This window comes from Ambystoma mexicanum, chromosome 4q, assembly GCF_040938575.1.
Source record: "Ambystoma mexicanum isolate Mex_15411 chromosome 4q, UKY_AmexF1_1, whole genome shotgun sequence".
In the NCBI taxonomy this organism is placed as follows: domain Eukaryota; kingdom Metazoa; phylum Chordata; class Amphibia; order Caudata; family Ambystomatidae; genus Ambystoma; species Ambystoma mexicanum.
The window spans coordinates 41474763-41500189 of NC_090928.1; the positions used below are offsets into that span (position 1 = coordinate 41474763).

Here is a 25427-nt window from a genome sequence, read left to right on the forward strand (position 1 = left end):
TATGCTGAAGGTTGAGGTTTTAGAGTTGGGTTAGAGGATTTGTTTTATTGTTTTTCTTAGCTCTTTAACTTTGTGTTCCTTTCACAAAATCTATTATTGGAAACTGAGGAAACCTGAAGGTGTCTCCTTGCCTAAACATTGAGGATCAGTTATCCTGGTGTCCAGGACACGGCCATTGGTATTGGATCCAGTACCTGGGGGTGGACCAGTGAGGGAGGATCACCTGGATGGGGGTCCTTGAGGAGTGTGTGACACTGATGGGTGAGATGCAGTATCCCCCTTCCTTTGACACCTGTTCCCCAGCCTCTCACGTAGGACATTCAAAAAACACTGCCCCCCCCTCCTTTTCTGACACAAACATCGTTGCACCACACAACAGACATCGGACTTATGTTAAACATTTGTACCTTACATGTCCCAACCCGAGGGTCAGGCAAAGTGCGGCAATTGACTCAAATCACACACACGACAGCCCTTGCTTTTCCCCACAGGGATAAAAGGTGAGGCAGGAGAGCACAGAACGAGCAAGGCGAGCACGGCAGACAGCATGACGAGACGGCTACCATGCAGCAGTTCAAGAGAAGGAGAAAGGCGCTGGGAATTGAGAGGGTGGCAAGGAGAGAAGTGAACTTGCCCTTTTCGCCCCAGACCCACCGAACCTTTGAGGAAGAGAGCCTAAGACCGCAAACAATAGCAGAAGTGTCTTGCAGCACATGTCAACGATACAAAGGGCCAGCTTATGCCGATAAGCAGGAGCAAGGGAAGCTCCTGCGTCAGTGGTACCAGCCTTGACTCCAGGAAAGCCAAAGGGCTAATCGGTTCATCAAAGCCGGTGAGTCGAGGGGAGAATCCATAAGAACTGGGCTGTGTTGAGTGAGAGAATCGCAAAGAGGCAAGTTTTACCCAAGTTCAAGGAACTGTGAATGAACTGTAAAAGTATTAAGGGGAGACAAGCTGCAGAGGGGAACCAGCATCACGTGGGAGACTCTGGTCGATCCCCATCTGAGTGAAACTACAATTAGCAGAAGGCTGTAGAAGGGCCAACGAAATAGGTCAAAGTGGTCCTAAAAGGGTCAAGCAAAATCCCTGTAGAATCGAAAGACTTTGTTCTACGAACAGTGTGAAAGAGAGGGAGGTAAATCCTGCATACATTGAATTGTATAAAAGAGAACATTGAAGGTAAAGAGGGGTTGGCGGCCAGAAGAGGGGGACTCAGAGGTGAGCCACTAGCACCCTGATTGAGAGCCACAGTAAACCTGGTGAAGGGAGGCTAGGAATCGAGAGGGGTCACAGCCTGCAGAGGGGGATCCAAGGGTGAGAAGTTTTCACCCCAAAGATGAAGAAAAGTGGAAACAAATGTTAAGAGATGGAAAGCGTGAACCCGAAGGAGGGATGCCAGAGAAGAATTGTCCGAGCCTGGCAGAGGGAGATTAAGCTATCTCCCAAGAACTAGACTTGGCCATCGACAGTCCTGAGAACTGCCAATGAAACTGTTGTCTTGTGCTGGAGAAGCCAGAGACTGTACTGTGCTCCAAGCTCCCATCTTACCCCATGCACAAAACGTGTCGAAGGAAGTCCCCAGGCTACCGCATCTTGACATATTATTTGAAAACACTTCTTTCTTTTCTTAAAAACGATCCCACACCCTTTATTTGCAAGGTTTGGCAATAGGTTCCGTAGTATAGGCCCTTTCATTTTGACAAAACGCCTCTAGGACTGCCTTATTTTCATTTGAGGGTTGATGCTTGCTCCCATCATAGATTTAGGTTTAGATTCAGAGTTTCTCCAACGTGCATACAGAATTCATTGTTCAATAAACACCCTTAAACTGTGATCACTTGTGTCAGTCTTACTTGTTGCCACCATGCCTTTCTCACAAAACACACCTAGATTCCAGGCCCACATCTCACAGGATGACACTCAATGAGAAAACGCACCTAGACCTGAGATTTCTAGACAGTGGGAGAGAAGGGCTAAGTGTAACCATACAATCTGTCTCAAATCATGAAGTGCCTGGCTAACACAGTCTAAGTAAATGCAGAGATAGGACTGATTTACACAGTCAGGGTCATTTTCAAAATCAGGTTAGATTTGGGATAAGGCTAACTCATACAATTGATTGGCACAATACACTATTACAACTGTCTAGATGTGACGCAAAGTCAGCCCTCACAACTCCGTCCCAATGAGGCGCCGGCCCATATAGACACTTTAATCTATTCTAAATAGTTATGAGATGTAGTGTTTGGTTTGAGTACGAGGGCTGCATGCAGAGGGGTGAGATTCCCAGTAGGGTTGGCCAATAGCATCACCATCCAGATGTGGCGCAAATCGCTACAGCTACATACAGACATGACGCATGCCAATCCCCACAACTCCATCCAGATGCGACGCATGCGAATCCCCACAACTCCATCCAGATGTGACGCATGCCAATTACCACAATCCTATCCAGATGTGACGCAACATTATCTTTCACAGTTCTATCCAGATGTAATGCATGCCATTCTCCACAACTCCATCGGGATGTGACGCAACATTACATTCCACAATTCTATCCAGATGCAATGCAAGCTAATAATTACAAATCTGTCTGGACTAGCAAGCACAGTCAGAGTACAGTTCTCCTAGATGTGAGACAGATATGCAATACAGTTCACAACTCGGGGAGTCTATATGGGGAAACAGTTGCTAAATAGAAATGGTTACATGCAGGCTACAAGCTATTGGGTGGTGTGGATGATGTGATATGAGAGAGGTGGGCCAGTTTATGATATGATAGTTTATTTATATAGCGCCTATACACAATTTGTTTCAAAACGCTTCAAGGCAAGGGAGGGAACAAGGGAAAATACAATGACATTCTTACAGGCCTACAGGCCATGAACAGTAAGGATGTGAAATTAACTATTGTACTCTGCCTGATGACATTTCAGATAGTGCAAGAGCTAAGGCATAGATAAGGAAGGGTGGGGGAGAGTGGTAAGGAAATGGAAATAGACAGGCGAATACTGTACTAGGCCTGACGACATTTCTGCTACAGCCGGAGAAAAACAAAAGGTGAGTGAGAGGGGTGCAGAAAGGGAGGAACAAAACAAGCGACTATCGTACTAGCCCTGATGCCATTTCAGATAGTGCTGGACGGGGCGGGGGGGGAGGGTGGAGGCACAAGTAAGGGGAGGCGGTAGGAGAGACTAGGTTGCTATCATGCTAGGTCTAGGGACAATTCTGATAGAGTAAGTGCATAGAAGAAAGTAAGGGGAGGAGCGGAGGAGACGGGAAAAGAGAAAGGGAGAGGAAGAGAGAACAAAAAGAGTGGAGAAGAGGGGAGAGCGAATACAACTGCAGAAGTCAGTAGTAACACAATGTTGCAAGCCAGGATACAGGAGGAAGATGGGAACAGCATGATTCAGGGCCACCACGAGTACAAGATGCAAAGGACGTCCAGCATGAGAGTTGACAAAGGGTGACACACACTGACTCAATGAAGTGCATACAAGTCAAATCCAGCATTAGCCACAAGACCGTGATGGTGAAACCAGGGTGCAGTGATTGCAGTGCCCCCTGTCCCCACCACACCTACTTTGTCGCTGCTGGTTGATGGCTGTCTACTTCTCCGGCGGACACCGGCAGACACCATGTGGAGCCGCTTCTTCTGGAGCTGCCCATTGCCTTGGGGCCCTTTGCTGAGGGGGCTGCACGGGCAGGGGCTGTCCTCAGAGGTATGTTGAAGTGGGGTGTTCAGCCTTGAGCAGACCAATCACAGCCAGAGGGCGGGATGGGAGGCAGGAGGTTTAACAAAGTGGGAAGTCAGTGCGAGGCAGATGAGAGAAATCAAAGAGGTGGGGAAAGCACGGAAAAAATGAATTATCAAAGGAGCTAACAAAAATGGGGTTGCACCGCTGGTAACTTGAATAACTCACCTCGGAACGCACTGCAGAGCGCATTGTGGCATGGCATTTTTTTTATAGCAAAGCATTATATTAAAGCATTAGCATTCCTGTTGTCATGATCACAGGAAAAGGTTCCCTAATTGACTCTAAAAGGAAGTGGTCTTCCATGTATAATTCTTGGGCCATAAAAAAACAACTCGGAGCACTGGAGGGGAATTGATGTCACTTCCTGACTTTTATACATGGCCGTCTAGCTTATTCTGGGAGGTGAGCAGTGCTTGTCTAGTGGTTGTCATCCTGCTCCTATTTAAGCCCCTCCCCTCGAGAGTTCCCTGCTTCGCGTCATCATTGCCTTCAATTGACGCTTACCGCAGTTCCAGTCAGCTGTCCTGTCAACTTATAGTTTTTCGGTTCATTGGTCCCATATTCTAACCCTTTTAGTATTTTCCTTCACCTCCCCAGCCTGTCCTTTAGCACCAAATAACTTCAGTCATTTTTAGTTTCCATTTTCCGCACTGCTGCATTCTAATAATGCACTCGTTCCTGTCAGCGGCATAAGTATTTATTGTTCCTGTCAGCGCTACACATTGCAAGTATCTGTTTTCTTTTTTCTTTACGAGCGGCTTGCTCTTGAGTTTATTGACTTTATTTATTGCAGAGTGATAAAGACATGCTCTTGTGAAGAGCGTTCAGTCAGCATTCTGTAAAACGAGTTCCCGCTCTCCGCTGACGAACTATCTCCTGTGACAGACATTGCCATGTTAGTGTGAAGTGCATTTGGCAGGCATTGCTACTGAGCGCGTGTCCCGCTCCTCGCTAGCTTTAGGCTTCTGAGGGAAAGACATTGCTGCGTTTATTTAGAAGTGCATTTGGCAGGCATTGCTACCGAGCGTTTTTCCCGCTCCTCACCTGCTACAGTCTTTTGAGTGAAAGGCATTGTTACTCCTTACAGTGAAGTGCGTTTGGGCTTGTATTTACACGGAGGTTTTCTACTCCATAGTTAAGGCATTTATTGAAAGGTTTTGCCCATTGTTGTTATTACGTGCAGCTGCACGTTTGTTTTTGTGCCAGTTCAGTTCATCCTGTTATACACACATACTTAGGAAGAAGAAGCTTTTGGGGTGTTAAACACATTTGGCCATGTGTTGGTATTTCTTTCTTTTGAGTGGGTTGTAACCTATTTTTCACTACATGCCCAGTGGGGCTCCACTAGCATAGTAGGAATTTCCCCTTCTGTCACTTTTGCTCCCTTTCCACCCCACTGTATTCATCTGGATGTCCCTCTGCAGAACTAGAGCCCCTGCACAGATGCAGGATGGATAGCTCGCTTCAAAAATAACCTAGGTAAGAATTTTAAGGAGAATTCTCATAGAATCCAAGATTTTGAGCACTTTACACATACTAAGGAATCTTTGGTGTTTTATGCAGGGACCCCTTGCTAGCAAGGTAGAAGGGAAGAATTGTGCCCAGCAGTTTCCACTCCAGTGTCCCAGACTTGTGCCCAGCAGTTTCCCACTACTGTGTGCCCGCAGAGTTCAGGTAAGCGTTACAGAACGCGAAGCCGTACTGAAACATACTCTGTCTGGACATCATGGGAACTCCAGAGGTGGATCAGTTGGTCCAATTGTTGGGGGAATTAAGAGCTGAGGCTCATGCAGCTCGTTCAGAAACCAACGCTCTGAGGAGGGAGTTAGTGGTAAACAGGGATAGGACCGAAGAATTGGCCCGCCAACTATTGCAGTCTCAAGCTGGACAGGTTCCCTTGCCTCAGGGTAATCCACAAGTTCCAGCCCCATCTGCATCAGCTGTTCCAGTTCAAGTGGTTGTACCAGGAAATATTCCCTTAGCTCTCCCGGAGCGTTTCAATGGAGACCCAAAGAAGTTTGCAGTGTTCTTAAACCAATGTAGACTACATTTTCTATGTAGACCAGGAGTTTTTCCCACGGACCAGTCTAAGGTGGCATTTGTGTTGTCATATCTTGGTGGATATGCAGCCCACTGGTCTATTCCCCTTGTCAACAGAGCTGATCCTTTGTTACGAAATTTTCAGGAGTTTCAGCGGGAACTGGAAAAGTTATTTGCGCGTCACACTCAGGGTCAAGCCCTAGATAATGAGTTGTTATCGCTGCGACAGGGCAATCAAGATCTACTGGCATATGTGGCAACCTTCAATAGACTAGTTGCAGAAACCAATTGGCCTTCGGAAAAAAGAACCACCTTGTTTTACCGCGGGTTGCGGAGTGAGTTGAAGGATGTCCTAGCACAGGTGGTGAACCCACCTGAAGGTGTCACAGAATTCATTGATTTAACCATCCAGTTAGACCATCGGCTCCAAGATCGAAGAACAGACCGGGCCCGCCCAGAAGGTCGAGCTTATTTTGTACGTCCTAAGGAATCTGTTGGAAGATCATTGGGAGAGACTCATGTCGAACCCATGCAGGTGGCGGTAATTCGAGGTCCTCTCTCTCAAGCGGAAAGAGATAAGAGACGGCAGCAGCAGCTGTGTTTATATTGTGGAAAGGCGGGGCACTTCCTGAAAGACTGTCCTGTGAAACCCTCAAGAAAGCCCCTAGGAGGAATCAGTCAGGAGAAGAAAGAACCGAGTCCGGAAAACTCCAGTGCCCGACAAGTGTAGAGGTCAGCTTGTCGAGCGTGAAGAAGGTTTCTGTGACCTCGCATTTTGTGTTTCCCCATCATCTTAGTTAGTCCAGAATGTCCCACAAAAAAATTTGCGTTGAACGCATATATTGACTGTGGGGCAATTGGCAACTATATGGATTTACACCTAGCGAGCAAATTGGGTATTCCTTTAAGGCAGAAATTGGAAGCTGAAAATGTTTCTGGGGTCGATGGCACCCCTCTAGTGTCAGGCCCGGTGACTCAGTTAACAAACAATCTCATCGTGCTCTGCCAGGAAGGACACAAGGAGGGGATTTCCTTTGACCTAATTCAAGCACCACAATTTCAAATTATCCTAGGAATGCCTTGGTTGGAAAAACGTAATCCTGTTATTGATTGGCGTGCACGGACCTTGATGTTTAGCTCTGAATGTTCTGAGAATTGTAGTCTCTCTGAACCTTCTACGGGCCTAGAGCAACCAACAAAGAATACTGAGATCATGTTGGGCCTCATTGGTTCATTGCCCTCAGAATATCAAAGGTTTCAGGATGTTTTTCAAGAAGAAAAGCAAGTCGAAATTTTACCCCCTCATAGGCCTTATGATTGACAGATAGACCTGATTCCAGGAGCTCAGCTTCCTTGTCATCGCATTTATGCATTAACGGAAAAGGAAAACCTTCATCTGAAAGCTTACCTTGATCAATATTTGGCCAATGGATTTATTAGACCATCTAAGTCCCCTGCTGCATCACCTCTGTTCTTCGTGCCCAAAAAAGAAGGACATTTGAGAACATGCATCGATTATAGAGCCCTGAATCAAATCACTGTGAAGAACCGATACCCCCTGCCTCTCATTTCTACCCTATTGGACCAAGTAAAGAGAGCCAAGATCTTCACCAAGCTTGATCTTCGAGGGGCATACCATCTCATTCGCATAAAACCTGGAGATGAATGGAAAACGGCCTTCCGCACTCGCTATGGACTATTTGAATACCAGGTTATGCCCTTTGGGCTATGTAATGCACCAGCTGCATTTCAGTCTTTTATGAATGACATATTTCGCGAGTTACTGGATATTTGTGTAGTGGTGTATGTCGATGACATCTTGATCTTTTCAGCCAATCCTCTGGAGCATTTTACACATGTCACTGACGTTCTTCAGATCCTCAAAGAAAACTCCTTGTACGTGAAGTTGGAGAAATGTCAATTCCATGTTCCTGAAGTTGAATTCTTGGGATTCATGTCGTCTTCGCAGGGGGTAAAAATGGACAACAGAAAGGTTGACGCCATCCTTTCCTGGCCAGCTCCAACTTCTGTGAAAGGAGTCCAAAGTTTTCTGGGGTTTGCCAACTTTTATCGACGATTTGTATCAGACTTTTCTCAACTGGTTCATCCCATCACGTCCTTGCTGCAAAAGAACAAAACCTTCAATTGGACACAGGAGGCCTTCCAGAAACTGAAGGAGAAGTTCACAGTGGCTCCAGTTCTTCAACATCCCAGACCGGATCTTCCCTTTGTGGTGGAAACCGATGCGTCCAATGTGGCCATGGGTGCAGTCTTATCACAGCGTGATCCAATATCGCAAAAGATGCACCCAGTGGCCTTTTGGTCCAAAACATTTTCTGCGGCTGAATTGAATTATACTGTCACTGATAAAGAGTTGTTGGCAATAAAATGTGCATTGAAGGAATGGAGGCATCACCTACTTGGGGCTAGGCACACTGTAACCATTTTTACTGATCATCGGAATTTGCAGTATTTACGCTCTGCAAAGGCACAATCTGCGCGACAGTTAAGATGGGCCCTTTTCTTTGCGGAGTACGACTTCGTTATCACGTTTCGGCCTTGTATCCGTAATGGAAAGGCTGATGCTCTGTCCAGACTGGGTAAGGGTGAAGAGGCTTACATTGCCACAACCCCAGTGGAAATAATTTCTGCAGAGAAAGTGCTTGGAGTTATGAATACCACAGATTCATTGTTTGAAGAGCTGCGAGAAGAAATCCAAGCAAATATTAGCACGGCAGAATTGCTAAAGTGGGAGTCTGAGAAAGAACATTGTTGTGTCCAGGAAGGGTTGCCATTTTATAATGGAAGACTCTTCTTACCTACTCAAAAGTTGCGAGAACAAGTGATTGCTGACTACCACAGTGCTTTGATGGAAGGACATCCTGGAGTTACAAAAACGTTGGAAAAGGTCAAGAGATCTTTCTGGTGGCCTACCTGGCGAAAAGATGTGATTCAATTTATCAAGACTTGTGGAATCTGTGCGCAAAACAAATCTCAGAAAATGAAACCTGCTGGGTTTCTCAAGCCATTGGATGTTCCACCTCTTCCTTGGCATACCCTCTCGCTAGACTTTATTACAGATTTACCTAAGAGCGACGGATTTGACACCATCCTGGTGGTGGTAGACCTTTTTTCCAAGATGGCGCATTTTGTAGCCCTGAAAGGTCTACCAACTGCATCAGTTCTGGCCAAAATCTTTTTGGAGAACATTGTGAGGATACATGGTTTTCCTTCCATAGTCGTGTCTGATCGAGGAAGTCAGTTTGTCTCGGAATTCTGGAAGAGATGTTGTAAAATGGCTAAAATTGAAGTACGTTTGCCCACCAGTTACCATCCACAAACGGAAGGGCAAACCAAACGCACGAACCAAACATTGGAGCAGTATCTGAGGTGCATGCTCCATCAGACTGAAGACTCCTGGCTCAAGGTTTTGTGGATTGCAGAATACGCTTACAATAATTCAGTCCACTCATCCACTGGATTGACTCCATTTTTCACTATTTATGGAAGGCATCCCCGAACCTCTGTTCATGATCCACACGAATCCTTGGAAATGCCTGCAATCAAAACCTTGCACGACAATATCGCTACTGCAGTGGACCAAGCAAAAAAACAGCTGTACTTAGCAAAAGAAGCTCAGAAGAAGTTTGCTGATAAAAAACAAAGAAACTCCCCGGAGTATAAGGTGGGAGACACTGTGTGGTTGGCTACAAAGAACTTGAGATTGAGAGGGTCCGGGAAGTTCCTTCCAAGATTTTTGGGTCCTTTTAATATAGAAAAGGTTATCAATCCAGTGGCTATGAAATTAACGCTTCCCAAGAATATGAAGATTCATCCAGTGTTTCATGTGTCCTTGTTGAAAGCAGTGAGTCCTAATACCCGAATTCAAGATTCCCCAGCTCCCATAGTTGTGGAAAAGGACCAACCAGAGTATGAAGTAAAGGCTATCCTGGACTCTAAGGTAGTTCGTAAAAAGTTGTACTACTTAGTGGACTGGAAGGGGTATGGGCCACAGGATAGAACTTGGGAACCTTTTGAAAATATTCATGCACCCCGCTTGATAAAATCCTTCCATTTGAATAACCCTAGCAAACCTGGAAAAGGGGGGTCCTTGGGGGGGAATACTGTCATGATCACAGGAAAAGGTTCCCTAATTGACTCTAAAAGGAAGTGGTCTTCCATGTATAATTCTTGGGCCATAAAAAAACAACTCGGAGCACTGGAGGGGAATTGATGTCACTTCCTGACTTTTATACATGGCCGTCTAGCTTATTCTGGGAGGTGAGCAGTGTTTGTCTAGTGGTTGTCATCCTGCTCCTATTTAAGCCCCTCCCCTCGAGAGTTCCCTGCTTCGCGTCATCATTGCCTTCAATTGACGCTTACCGCAGTTCCAGTCAGCTGTCCTGTCAACTTATAGTTTTTCGCTTCATTGGTTCATTGGTCCCATATTCTAACCCTTTTAGTATTTTCCTTCACCTCCCCAGCCTGTCCTTTAGCACCAAATAACTTCAGTCATTTAGTTTCCATTTTCTGCACTGCTGCATTCTAATAATGCACTCGTTCCTGTCAGCGGCATAAGTATTTATTGTTCCTGTCAGCGCTACACATTGCAAGTATCTGTTTTCTTTTTTCTTTACGAGCGGCTTGCTCTTGAGTTTATTGACTTTATTTATTGCAGAGTGATAAAGACATGCTCTTGTGAAGAGCGTTCAGTCAGCATTCTGTAAAACGAGTTCCCGCTCTCCGCTGACGAACTATCTCCTGTGACAGACATTGCCATGTTAGTGTGAAGTGCATTTGGCAGGCATTGCTACTGAGCGCGTGTCCCGCTCCTCGCTAGCTTTAGGCTTCTGAGGGAAAGACATTGCTGCGTTTATTTAGAAGTGCATTTGGCAGGCATTGCTACCGAGCGTTTTTCCCGCTCCTCACCTGCTACAGTCTTTTGAGTGAAAGGCATTGTTACTCCTTACAGTGAAGTGCGTTTGGGCTTGTATTTACACAGAGGTTTTCTACTCCATAGTTAAGGCATTTATTGAAAGGTTTTGCCCATTGTTGTTATTACGTGCAGCTGCACGTTTGTTTTTGTGCCAGTTCAGTTCATCCTGTTATACACACATACTTAGGAAGAAGAAGCTTTTGGGGTGTTAAACACATTTGGCCATGTGTTGGTATTTCTTTCTTTTGAGTGGGTTGTGACCTATTTTTCACTACATGCCCAGTGGGGCTCCACTAGCATAGTAGGAATTTCCCCTTCTGTCACTTTTGCTCCCTTTCCACCCCACTGTATTCATCTGGATGTCCCTCTGCAGAACTAGAGCCCCTGCACAGATGCAGGATGGATAGCTCGCTTCAAAAATAACCTAGGTAAGAATTTTAAGGAGAATTCTCATAGAATCCAAGATTTTGAGCACTTTACACACACTAAGGAATCTTTGGTGTTTTATGCAGGGACCCCTTGCTAGCAAGGTAGAAGGGAAGAATTGTGCCCAGCAGTTTTCACTCCAGTGTCCCAGACTTGTGCCCAGCAGTTTCCCACTACTGTGTCCCCGCAGAGTTCAGGTAAGCGTTACACCTGTGCCCTTCAAAAAAATTGCAAATGCGCTGGCCTTTTAGACAATTTTTCTCAGATAGCGTGCTGCATAATGTATGAAAACATATATTTATATCTTTCTCCTACTCCAGTGTGTGGCATACCCCGGCAGCAGCACGTTTGTGCGTATTGCGCAAGCGTGGTAATCTAGACGCGTAATTTGTTGCCGAGTCGGGGTGGGGGCCCTTAGCATTACTTGCAGGGCCCCCCAAATGTTGTGTTACACGACTGAATTCTATTAGAAGAAACCTACAGATATGCATTCCCCTGGTTGGGGACCTTGAGGCAAGGTGATCATATAATACGAATGTGGGTGTCGCTTATGTGCAAATTATCTGGTATTTGATGGCAAAACATGGTGTATGGAGACAGTACATTATGATCGGATGGCATTATCTGTTAATGATGCAATTATACCTAAAAACAGTATGTTAACATATGCCGATAATGTAAGCACCTGAGCACATTTGTGTGTGTGCGCAATCAATGTCAACATTTTAGATTCAAATAATCTCTTCAGGAAAAAGTGTGAGGACGTAGATTAACCATTGAAAATAGACCTCTATATGCATTTTCACTCAAAGAAATGTAATCTGGTTATTGGGACAGAAAAGTTGAGAACACATTTTGAGGTTTTTTTCTTTGTATTTTTTCTGTTTCTACCTGAATGGATGCATTGCTAGAGTGGTTACTCTCCACATGGACTTGTGGCTTATCATCGTAAATCGGCCACTGGTTCGGAGCAGGCCCCACACGATCCTGAGACTTTGAAGCAGGGAACGTGAAATATTCCCGAGAATAGGTCTGTGTTGGTATAGGATAAGCCTCAGGTCTTGATGGTTGTTCTTCTTCCTACAAAGTGTAAAATATAACAGGAATTACAAATTATCACACACAAACATTCGAACTAGTCAAGTTAATATTTGCGCTGATTAATGACTCTTCTCTCAAAGGTTGGCCAGACCTCATACTGATGCCATGAATGTACCACTTTTCATAGAAGGACTTGGATGAATGTGAAGGGACTTTGTTGCTCTGTTTCTCCCTCCCGTAAATTCCACTTCTGATTATAGTCACTTGCTTTGCTTTTCAATCGATTTTAGTAGGATATAATATGGAGGTGATATCCACCTAATGAAGAAGTACATTGTTAGGGAGAATTTTCATTTCTGTGCTAATTGCCATCATCCTTAGAGACCCGCAGCTCTTTTGCTGCACTTAGGACTTTTTAATTCCAACTCCCGAGTGGGACATTTTTCTCAATCTCTCATGTGTTTTTACCCGATTTGGACTTTGTGCTTTCACTGTTTTTGGAGTCTGACAAACTCCATAGGCATCTGCTTTTTGTATGGTGACACACAGCCTCTTCAGTGCAGTGTCACTGAGAACACCTTTGGATTTCTCATAAGGTTTAAATGCCTTTTCTTGTGTGTACTACAGTTCGCAAGAATAGTAAAGTGAACTTTACTTTACTTACCTTTCTCTTTGTGGGTCCAGCAGACACCATCTTATGTGGAGTGCTGGGGGGTTACTTAGTAGCCCCTTATCCTACTTTCCCCTGTAACCTTTTTTGTTACCCTCACTACTTTAAATGGCTGGTGGCAGTGGTTTAATTTTTCCTACCGTTGTGCTTTTCTACCGCAGGCTAAACCCTTAGCTGCAGTACAGCACCCATCGGTGACCATTTTGTCAAAATGGCCCGGTCTTCTTTTTTTGCCATTATCTGTTTGGGTTTTACTCTGTGCGTAAAGACAGGTTTGAGCCCTTTGTTTGTTCTGCCTTTGGTGGGATTCAGCCCTGAAGCGTGCCCCTGGCACCAGTGTGACTGGAAGGACAGGATGTGAGGGAGGGTCCTGAAGCACCCCTGTCCTTCGTCTCTAGGAATGCCTGAGTGAAACTAGTCCTCATTGGCTGGCTGGCTGTACTGAAAGGACAGCACCCTGCTGTGTGATTGACAGCATAGGCTAAGCATGAATGGAAGAAACCTACTTAAAAGGTGAGTGTTTTGGGACTACAGGTAGAAACTTAGAAGAGAAGCCTGCTGCAACCTCCTGGACCTTGAATTGCCTGGTGAAGCCCGGCTAATGTGCTGACCTCTTTTCACCTCGACAGAGAAGCTCCGGACGGAACGCCTTCTCCCCTTGGGTTAGTGGGACCAACTAACCCCGAGACGTACTCCTCTTGTGCACCATCCCGACTTGCTGTGCTTCTCCTTTGCTGCAGAAGCCCAATGCCAGAGGTTGAGTGTCCATAGTCGAGTGCAACATCTGCCGCAGAACAAAACCAGCTAAAAACTCCAGTAGCCTCCCAAGGACCCCCCCACAAAAGCAAGACATCCATCCAGAGTCCCCCTCACCAGTGCGCAGGACCGTGGGAGCACAGAAAGTCCAACCGGTGTCCATTGTTCCGCATCAGTGCCGTTTGCTAAGTGCTGAAACCGCAATGTGCCGCTGACCCTAAGAAAACAAGTAGCTGCCGATGATGATCCCAAGTACCGCAGCAGGAGCCCTCCAGACGTCCTCCCTCTTTTCTAGACGACTGAGGCTCAGGAACCAGGGCCTGCTTGGCAGTAGCAAGAAGAAATCCAGCTGGACTCCTTTCTTCTAACCAAAGGTACTTTTCCAGGCTTGTGGGTACTTACCTTCCCGCCTTAAGTCATGTGGTCTCACTTGAGACTTTCACTTGCTTAACTTTTTGAGTTTATTTCAACTCACTTTGCACAGGCTTAACAGCCTGTGTCCTACAAGTGATTTTTCTGAACACTATCTTTGTGCAAGACTTTTATCCAAGCAGTGCATCAGAATCATAGACTTTTTTTCTGAATTACTTTGGCTATCCTGGCTCCCTAAAGGCACTCTTCCAAATCCATTGACTTAGATATTGCTTGTCTCTCATAGGTTGGTGCTTGTTGCATACTGTTACTGCTGGGATTGGGCTTATCTAGACTTCATGGGAGAATTCAGTTGTCCTCACGTGTTCTGAGAAACTGTTCTAATGTTTTTACTTCCCTGAACCCTTCCTTTCTGCAACTCAGAATTTACAAAAGTATTGGTGTGATATATAAATGCAAATACTATCCTTGAGTATGAAGTAACCTCAGGGTGTAGGAAAAGTGTACGAAGCATATCCAAAGATTACCAACTAGCTTCACTAATTCTGAAAAGTAATTTCAAAGTTTACTTGAATTGTTACAATCAATTGCCTTTTTAAAGAATGCTTATTTAAAGCGTGTGTTAAATAAATAACTATTTATAACTGAAACCTTGAGCATAAGTTTTACTTGGATACTTGTATTGAGTGTTTTCATCTGTACAGCTCTAGAGCTAATATTTACCGCTCCTGAGATAGGTCTGACTGCTCAGTCACACTACCAACTTGTGTAGTAAAGACCTATACCAAAAGGTGGGTTACCTGATACCAAGCAAATAAGTCTTGGGTAGTCTCACACAGTGTGACTGCACCAATTATTACCTAACATACATACTGTGCAGAGTTGTTATGCTACAGTGATAAGCAGCAGTTTGACAGAGCTAAACGGGCAGACTAAACTCTGAAATACGATGGCCATTACAGGTGAGAAAAAGAGATGGGGGGTGAGGTGGTGGGGGGGGGAAAGAAGTCACCATTAAGATTTCACAGATACCTGGTAAAGATGTGTTGAAGTTTCTGTTAGGCAAGATTGTATGCAGTACCCTTTGGGTGCACTACAACAACCCTGACCTCCTGGCAATAGGAAACCAACCTTTGGTACAAGTCTGTACTACACAGGTTTGTAGCGTGTTGAGCAGCCAGGCTTATCACAAGGGGGGGGGGTCAATGGGAGCTGTAGGGGAGTTGCACAGAGATTCACAGCGACAAGTATTCAAATAAACACTTACACACAAGGTTTCTTGAAAAAACAATTATTAATAATAATAATAATAATAATTTATTGATCAGTCAGTTAGAAGGGAGCAATATAAAAGCAACACACAAATACACTTCAAAACTACACACTCTTAGTTTCTAAATCAGTAAAGACCGGTTTGGGATGGCCCACAGCCACAACCTACACCCTCAGGTGACATCAATAATTAGGGTGCTGGGGACATTAATATCTTACTGTTGTATTTAGAATACTCTTAGAACTTGGTCTAAGGAAAAGGTTATTAGAACAAACAAGAGAACACAAATATTCTTAACCAGGGAAATACTTTTGGATCCCCTAAGCAGAGTCATTCATTATTACAGGTTAAGCCAAAGTCAATGGCCAAAAGTCTATATGAGCTGAAGCACTTCTGGTAGGTAAGTAGGGAAAGTATTTGCACAATGTTTTAGAAGAATCAATGGAGGGCCGCAAGCTGTTTAGGCTTGTGAGTAGTCGAAGATGCAAGCAACTCTACAATAAGAGTTAAGTTCTCTCAGACTTTACAGTACCTTTGGATTGAAGTAAAAGTGCAGCAGATGACTCCTGTTCCTGTGCAGCTCTGTATATTTTATTGTTCCTGGGCCTCAGCCGTGGGGACAAGAGGGAGGACGTCGGGGGACTCCTGCATTGCGCTGGGATTAGTCAAAGCTTGCACTTGGCAAATCTTCAATTCTGTTAGCTGTCGTAAAGCACACAAACCGGTGTCCCTCTCCCTGGTTATTCGGTTTCCTGCAGCACTCTGAGTAAAAAACAACCAGCTCCGAGAATGGTATCCAGGTGGCTTTAGTGTCGAGTTGATTGGTCCCACCAACTCAAAGGGAGAAGTCGTCCTTGCAGGGCTTCTCTGTCGAGATGAACTTAGCGATTTGGACGTACAGCACGGCTTCACCGGGCAAACCAACGCTCCAGGAGTTGCAGCAGTCGTCCTCTTCAAGCTCGCCTTTGGTTCTTTCGTTCCAGTGGTTTACTCTGCCTACCAGGCAAAAAGCCTCGCCTTTTATTCATTTCTCTCCCATTCATTCTAGCCTAGCTGTCACTCAACCAGCAGGGTGGCTGTCATAGCCGGACAGTCAGTTGGCCAATCACTACAGAGTGCTGAGTGGGTCTCCTAGGAGGCTAAGCACAGGGAGTTTCGGGCACCTCCCTCACTTCCTGCCCCCACCAGATTCCCTGGAGCCAGAGGTGGGTTTCACTCGTGAATCCTGCCAAAGGCAAAGTGAACAAAGAGACCAAACCTGGTGTGGCACGCAGAGTAAATCTCAAGAAGGACCTTTCCAAGAAGAAATGGCAAAAAAAGAAGACTGGGGCCATTGCAGCTGCGAACGCAGCCCGCGGTAAATGCACACCACGGTAGTTAAAAGTAAACCACTGCCACCAGCCGTTCATCGAGGAAAGGGTAAAATAAAATTGTTGCATGAGAAGATAGACAAAGGGGATACTAAGTAACCCCTCCAGCACCCTATTGTAAGATAGTGTGTGCTGGTCTATAAAGTTACAAATGCAAGTAAAGTAAATGACAATGCATTAGCATTTCTGATGGTTGTATCTGCTTAGATTCACATGCTGTGCATAGGTCCGACATCCAGTGGTCACTGCGGAGTATTGCATTTTGTTTTTCGTAGTCGAAAAGGGACGTCGACAAGGCGTGTCTGAAACACTATCCCTATAGTGACGTGCGTTGTACCCACAATCCCTCACGCGTCGAGGTCCCTCTGTTTGTATTTTTCTGCCCTGAGGGAGCCTTCTAGACGTGAGTGAGTACAGAAAAGAGAGAGATATAAAAGGAAGTCTATGTTCCTTCCATCCGAGCGGGGAGGAAGGGTGGGCGCATGTGAATCTAAGCAGATACAACCATCAGAAATGCTTTTACGGTAAGTAATGCATTGTCTTCTGATGTTTGTTAATCTGCTTAGAATCACATGCTGTGCATAGACTAGCGAGCAGTACCCGGAGTTGGCGGTGGGTTATGAGAAGGAACAGTAGAGAAAAGATGTCTTAATACTGCCTGTCCCACCTGGGAGTCAGATCTAGAGTGTGCATCTAGACAGTAGTGTTTTGTAAAGGTGTGCACAGAACTCCAGGTAGCCGCTTTGCAGATGGACTCAAGGGGAACATTTGCAATGAATGCTATGGACGCCCCCGTGCCTCGAGTAGAATGTGCTCTTGGCCTAAAGGGCAGTTCTCTCTTAGCAAGAGTATAGCAGAGAGTGATGCATTGACCAATCCATCTAGAAATAGTGGACTTTGAAACTGCATCCCCTTCTCTTCCTGCTGCCACCGAGACGAAGAACTGATTAGTCTTCCTCAGTGGTCTGGTTCTTTCCATGTAGAACATGACTGCTCTGCGGACATCTAGTGTGTGCAGAGTCCTTTCTCCCAAGTTGGAAGGATTTTGAAAGAACGCTGGTAGTTCTATAGACTGGTTTACGTGGAATTTTGAGATGAATTTCGGAGCAAACCTTGGGTGAGTGCGTAGAACCACCTTATCTCTGTGAACTGTAACAAAGGGGTCTAGAACAGAAAGAGCCTGTAGTTCACTTACTCTCCTGATGGAGGTGATAGCTATTAGAAAAGCAGTCTTAAGAGTGAGGTCTTTAAGAGATGCTTTGTGCATGGGTTCAAATGGTGAGCCCATGAGTCTGGTAAGTACCACGTTAAGGTCCCATCCGGGAGCTGGGTCAGCTATCGGGGGGTGTATTCTCTTTACTCCCTCCAAGAAGGCCTTTATAACAGGGATCTTCCACCACGACACTTTGAGTTGGGAAGTGGTGTATGCAGAAAGTGCCGCTAGGTGGACTTTAATGGAATTGAACACTAGACCTGAATCCAATAAATGGGTCAGGTATAGAACAATATGTGTGGGAGAGCAGTCAATCGGGTTGATGCTCTTTCCTCTGCACCAGATGACAAATCTCTACCACTTGCTAGAATAGCAGTGGCGAGTGTTAGGTTTTCTGGCTTCCCTGAGGATGTCCATGCATCTCTGCTGGAGCTGTAGATGTCCAAATTCTATGATCTCAGGAGCCAGGCTGCTAAGTTCATGTTCTGGGGGCATGGATGCAGAGTCCTGCCCTTGTCTTGTGACAGCATGTTGTACGGGCAGGGGAGTTTCACTGGGGGAGATAGAGACATCTCCATCAAGTGAGCGAACCATGGCTGTCGGGCCCACATTGGGGCCACCAGTATCATGGTTACTTGTTCCTGGTGCATCGTGTGCACCACCTTGTTGAGAAGGGGAGTCGGGGGAAAAGCGTAAACAAATTTCCCTGACCATTGAATCGACAGACCGTTCCCCTTGGATTGGTTCTGGGGGTACCTGGAGGCGTAACTTTGGCATTGTGAGTTCTCCAGGGTTGCGAACAGGTCTATTTCTGGGAATCCCCATTGTGTGAAGACGTCGAAGACGATGTCTTCGATCAGTCGCCATTCGTACTCTTCGGGCAGGGGGAAATCTCTGCTGAGTTTGTCTGCCAGCAGATTGAGTTCCCCTGGTACATGTTGTGACAGTAGGAACATATTTTGTTTGAGAGCCCACTTCCATATATTTTGGGCCAGTTTGGACAGTCCTGGAGAGTGGCTTCCCCCCTGCTTGTTGATGTAATACATGGCTGTGGTGCTGTCTGTAAGGACCATCACTGTCCTGCCTTGTAGGTGTTCCTGGAAGGCTTTTAGCGCCTTGAACACCGCTAGTAGCTCTAGAAGATTGATGTGTTTGGATGCTACGTTCGGAGTCCACACTCCGTGAGCAGTCTGATGGGATAGGTGAGCCCCCATCCTGTGAGGGATGCGTCTGTGGTTAGAGTGGCTTCCGCCGCGGGTGTGGCAAAGGGTTTCCCTTTTCCCAGGTTTTCCTTTGTCCACCACCGTAGCGAGAGAACTAAGGCCTGCGAGACCACCACTAGATCGTCCCATAGTCCGCTGGCCTGACACCACTGGCTGTTGAGCCACTCTTGCATTGGGCGCATGCGCAGGCGCGCATGAGGTACCAAATAAATACACAACGCCATCATGCCTAGCAAGCGCATTGCTTTGCGTACCGTCACCTCTCGACCGGTCACATATTGAGGGATCTGAAACAGCATGTTTTGTACCCTCTCTTTGGAGGGGAAGACGAGGCCGTCCTTTGTTTGAATTAGAGCCCCTAGGAATTGTTTGATTCGGCTGGGGTCTAGGCTGGACTTCTTTTCGTTGATTGGAGAAGCCCAACTGGAACAAAAGGTCTACAGTCTTTTGGGTATTGGAGAAGCATGTTTCGTAAGAATCCCCTGTTATGAGCCAGTCGTCGAGGTAAGGGTAAACTGGGATGGACAACCTGCGCAGGTGGGCCGCTGCCACTGCCAGCACCTTCGTGAATACCCTTGGTGCTGATGCTATGCCGAAGGGTAGCACTCTGAACTGGTAGTGTTTGCTCTCTATCATGAACCGGAGGTATTTTCTGTGCGCTGGCAACATTAAAATATGAAAGTATGCATCTTTCATATCCAATGTTGTCATGTAATCTCCCTGTGATAGCAGTGGGATCACTTCTTGTAAGGTCACCATACGAAACTTCTGGGGTTTAACAAACTTGTTCGCTGGGCGCAGATCTAATACAGGGCGCATGGTTAGATCCTTTTTGGGTACAAGGAAGTACACTGAATAAATACCTTCCGTTACCTGAGATAGAGGTACGACCTCTATGGCTCCTTTTTCCAGCAGTTGTTGTACTTCTTGGAGAAGGATGGCAAGATGTTCCGGTGTCATGCGATGTCCCCTCGGGGGTTTGTATGTTGGGGAACTGTTGAATTCGATGCAGTATCCGTGGGCTACGGTGGAAAGTACCCAGCGGTCTGACGTTATACCCTCCCATGCTGGAAGAAAGGATGTTATCCGGCCCCCGACCGGTTTTGCATGGGAGGGGACACGAATCTTCGCGTCACTTGGTGTTGTTGGGGGCTTGGGAGCCTCTGGGGGTGGACCCCCGGCCTCTTCCTTTGCCCCGACGCTGGCCTCTTTGGCTGTACTGCCCACTATTGGTCTGGAAATTGGTGGCAGGGTACTGTTGCTGCTGGTTTTGTTGTTGGCGTTGGCCACGAAAAAAGCGTTTGTTGCCATAGCCGCGCCTAGTAGAGGGCTTAGAGATTTGGTCAAGAGTTTTGATAGTATCGAACTCTTTTTTAGCCATCTCCAGAGCCTCATCCACCGCTTTCCCGAAGAGGTTTGAGTCTTCAACAGGTTTATTTATTAAAGACGCCTGTGTCTCCGGTTTGAACCCTGAGTTGCGCAGCCATACGTGGCGTTTTAGGAGTATTCCCTGAACCAGGGAACGTCCCGCTGTTTCTGCAGCATCCAGAGAGTTCTTTACAATACTCTGGTTGACCTGGGTTCCTTCGCCAATAGTTGTAAGCAGGCGTGTACGTAAAGGTTCCGGCGCTTCTTCGGCGTCTTTGCGCAGTTTGGCCCACTGCGCGTCCGCATAGCTAGCGAGCAAAGAATTGTTGTTCGCAATTCTTGCCGAAAAGGCAGCCGAGGATGTAACTCTTTTTGCAAGGGCATATAACCGCTTGCCCTCCTTGTCAGGTGGTGCCTCACTGGTGGAAAGTGGTACCCCTGCCCTCTTTCTTGTATTGGTTACTACCAGGAAATCCGGAATGGAATGTCCCCTGATGTACAGCGGGTCTGAGGGTGAAGGAGTGAAAAGTTTTTCAATTCTAGGATTGACCCCTCTGATTAATGCGGGTGTGGACAGCGAAGGGATGATTCTTCTCTTCACCGAAGCGAGGAGGGGAATGGTCTGACTGACCGGGGGTTTCTCCTTAATTACTCTTTCCACAAAGTCTAATTCAGGAGAGAGCTCCCCAGTGTCCAGTTCAAAATGTGCTGCTGCTCTGCGCAACAGGGCATTAAATGTGGGCTGATCGTCAATGGGAGACGTGTTTCTAATAGGTGAATTGTCAGGAGGATTTAGGTTCAGGACATCAGTGTCGGAATATATTGATGGGGATTGCCAGGGGTGAGAAAGTCCTTCTTCTGGATTTTCTCCGAAGCCTTCTCCTACCAAGTCTGGGCTGTCTTCCAGACCTTCCTCCTGGTTCCGTCCCTCTTCCTCGTCCATAAAATCATCCTCTTCCTCAAAATAATGTTCTTCCCCAGTGAGGTCATACACACTATGGAAGTCTGAGGCTGTGTCCTGGTGGGGATTGACTAGACTCGGAATTTTGGCCCTGGGGTCCTCCTGAGGCCCTTCTCTTATTCTCTTGGGAGTGGGAGGGTTCTGGGTATTCATAAACCTCTCCATTCTTTCCATGCAGAGATGGAGCCTTTCATTGGTTTCATGGGGTACCCCTGAGCGGTCTAGCGGGGGAAAAATAGTGTCTAGTAGCTGAAAACAGCTCGACCTCTCCCACAACGTCGAGGAAAGTGTCCCGTCGCCCTCCGAAAAGCCTTCAGGTGTGTTGGGAATCCCCTCGACTGAAGGAGATAGTCCCTGCCTTTCTTCGGGCTTTTTCGGCGTGTCTTTCGACCTCTGCGTAGCGCTCGACGTGTCTTTCGGCGTACGCTTGTGGGCGTCGGCTACCACGATCCTCGCCAAGCTCTCAGCGACTCGTTTGTCAGCGGAGGGCTGTGGTTTCGACATTATGGGTGTCGATCGCTCTACGGCGGCATGCGCTTTCTGCTGATGCGCGCCGGCCGATGATTTGGGGGCGGCGCCCTTATTTGCCAAAAGCCCAGTCGCTGGTCGCGGCTGCAAGAGGGGCTTCGAACCCGAACGGTCCGAGGAGGCCGCCGGTGGAATCTGCGTCTCCTTGGGCGCTGATGCTCTCTTCGCCTTCGACGAAGAAGAGCCATGGGTTGTGTGCTTATGTGTGGTCTTGTGTGCGTCAATGTCGCCGGGGTGTTCATCCCCATAAGCAGGGCGTGAGCCGAGCCCGTCGGGGCCGGGGACAGACGACGAAGCGCGTGTGCGCTCTCTAGGGGGGTTTTCGACTTCCGTAGCGGAGGTCGTGGTATCACGTTCCTCGTCACTGTCGGAGGTAGCAACGGTGGGTGGAGCGTCGGCCTTCGACATAGCGTAGGCCACCCACCTCGTGACCCTACGGTCTTTTAGAGTCTTCGGCTTAAGAAGCCGACAAGCCGTGCAACCTTCCTCTTTGTGATCGAGGGGCAAGCAGCGGTTACACCGTGAATGCTTGTCCTGCCAAGTAAACTTGCCCTTGCAAAGCGGGCAAAACCTAAAGGGTGTCCTCTCCATAGCCGAGGCAATAAATCGTGATAACCACCCCAAGGGAAAGGAAGGGGAAAAGGAAAGGCATTCTCAGAAAAGAACCAGAGATGTCCCACGACCCCCACTCTCCCTACTGTATATGGCCTGCGAGGCCAGGCCACGTGTTCGGCAACGCCGAAGGATCTCCTCCGCTCGTCCCCTCCGTCGAAGATCTTGCTCGGCGGAGACAGCTTCACAGCAGCGTCGAGGGGGGGATCGATATGTTCTATATTAATATAGGAAAACGACCAAAGGTCGAGGAGATGAAATCTGCAATGTCTCTCGAGGAGCTCCGCGTAAAGGTGACCAGTAGCTGGGCGGAAAAAAACAATCTGAGGGACCTCGACGCGTGAGGGATTGTGGGTACAACGCACGTCACTATAGGGATAGTGTTTCAGACACGCCTTGTCGACGTCCCTTTTCGACTACGAAAAACAAAATGCAATACTCCGCAGTGACCACTGGATGTCGGACCTATGCACAGCATGTGATTCTAAGCAGATTAACAAACATCAGAATTCACTTTACTGCTCTTGGAAACCGTAGTTTATCCCAGAGAAGGTATTTAAACCTTTGGATAATCTGAAATACTTCCCTATGTCACTGCACTGAAGGTGCTGTGTGACACAATGTAATAGATGATGCCTATGGAGTTTGTCAGACTCCACAACCAAAAGAAACACAGAGTTCAAAAATCACATTAAAATACAAGAGAGGGTGGAAAAAAGGGTCTCACTCTCTCCAGGTCAAAAAAATCAAGTCCTCAAAATACAGCAAAGTTGCTGGGGGTCTCTAAAGTGGATGGAATTAGCATATTTCTGAGAATTCTCCATAACAGTTTCCCACTGCGAGAGTAAAGGGAACACAACGCTCAAATCATGCACCAAACCAAATGAGAACAGGCGCACTGATGTGATTTCAGTAGACAAATATATCTGAAAATTGAAAAGACAGGCAGACTTTATCCACTCCAGGTGCGGCTCCCAAAACGGGGACTGTTAGATAGGATTTGGACAGAACTGGTAAATCTTCCTGACGTGTGTCAACCCCAGACCTTTTTGCTTTATTAGTGGGATATTTTTCTATAATACCTCAGTGAGTGAAAACCTTTTTCCACACTCGCATGATTTTTAACTCTTTTTATGGGTGTCATTTTATTGACTCTCCATGGTGTCTTTTTAAAGTTATCCTCTTTAACAACTTTTTGGTAATAAGTGCCTGTTGTTGCTGGGTTGCCCTAGGGGCTCCCCTTTGGACTTTCTTTTCCTAACCTTGAGTGAACTACAGTTCCCATGGGTAGAAAGGATCTTTGGATCCCTTTTACATTTTGTTAAGTGAAACCAGCACACCCCACCTTATGTGGAGTGCTGGGGAGATGCAATGTATCCCCTTTCACATTAAAACTGTAACAATTCTGTTACAGTGACAAGCTTACCTTCAATGGCTGGTGGCAGTGATACCTTGAATTCATTTGGTGCACCTTTACCGCAGGCTGTTTTCACAGCTGCAGCAAAGGCACCTAAGGGTGCGTATTTTACCAAAATGGCCCCGGTCTTCTTTTTTTTTTGTTGCCATTTTAGTGTTTCTTGTCCCTTCCCCTGACATCCAGGGCGGGAAATTCCTTTGTGTGATTTTTATCTTCGGCCGGAGTCCTCTGGACTCCCCACCCAGGCTCCAGCCCTTTGTCTTACGCCTTGCTTGAATGAGGACAAATCCCAGTGGGGGGCTGGCTGTCCTGATTGGACAACCAGACCGCACCTTCTTCAAAAATGCGGAGAGAGAAGGCAGAGGTTGTGCTGTAATTTCTGATAAATACTGCGAACCTGGAAGCTGAAGAAAAGTCGACCACTAGAACCAAAACCGAAGAGGAAGATGAAGGAAAAGCAGCTGAAACGATTTCCAGCGAAGGAGAGCCTGCTGTGTAACAGGAAACTGCTGTAGCCCTTCCTTCCAATTGACCTGGGGACTCCGAAAACCAGGACCCTGACCCATAGCCTGGTGAGACCCACTAGACTCAAGAAGACCTGCATTTTGAGCCATCCCACGTGTTGCTGAGACCTTGCGTTGTTGCAATACCTCAATACCCTGGGAGCTCAAGCCATCGTGTGGTGCATGGTCTAACGAATTCCGAATCTCGCTGAAACCTCGTGGGCATCTTGGTGGATCTCCAGAGACACGAATCAAGTCTGAAAAGTCCCCTCACCAGAGTGCTGGACCTTTGTACCGACGAGAATTTAAACGCAATTTTCTGTCTTCTTCTGCGCTCCTTGAAAATGCGCCAAATCCGCAGAACCGCATTCAGCCTTGAGGGAAACCTCGCCTAGAGCCTTCTTCATCGCTCCCTGCTGCAAAGTTCCTTCTGAGGTCTTGTTTCAGTCACCACGACAAGGAATCCATTGACCAGGTATTTGGCTGCAGACCCTGAAGTTCTCCTGCTGCAAAATCTTCTTCAATCCTGAAATACTGTGTTTGCCTGGGTATGTACTTACCGTAAGCCTGTTAGGATTTCTGTGTAGCTGTGGGTTGTTTTAGTGCACCCAGTCCCACTGCTAGAATCCTGCTGGAGTGTCTTCTGTGAAGCCCCTGGACCCTTTTCTAACTCAGAAGTAAAGTACTCACCTGTTTGCACAGTTTCCCTAAGGATCGCTGATTTTTGCTACTAAAGAACCTATTCTGACACTGCCTGTTGGTCACTAGTCCTAGTGACTTCCCCTTCTGCCACTGAGAAAACTCATGCTCCAAGAATAAGGGAAAGACTTTCAAGGGATTGGGACTTCTGTCTAGAAAAGAAAATAAGTGTTTAAAAGTTACTTACTTGTAAAGAGTTGCTTGGTAACCGTAATTCTTAGAGTGAACAGATACAAAAGTTCTTACTGATCTTGAATGTGT

At 46.7% G+C, this 25427-nt stretch overlaps 1 protein-coding gene across 12 annotated transcripts in view; it reads right to left on the reverse strand.

Moving 5' to 3' along the window:
* AFDN (afadin, adherens junction formation factor) overlaps window positions 1–25427 on the reverse strand; it is a 2107422-nt gene that overhangs the window by 332287 nt on the left and 1749708 nt on the right. For all 12 annotated transcript variants that reach the window (XM_069607417.1, XM_069607414.1, XM_069607416.1 and 9 more), the window contains one exon: window positions 12052–12240. In XM_069607417.1, coding sequence (XP_069463518.1) covers window positions 12052–12240 — 189 coding nt within the window. The remainder of the gene's footprint in view (window positions 1–12051; window positions 12241–25427) is intronic.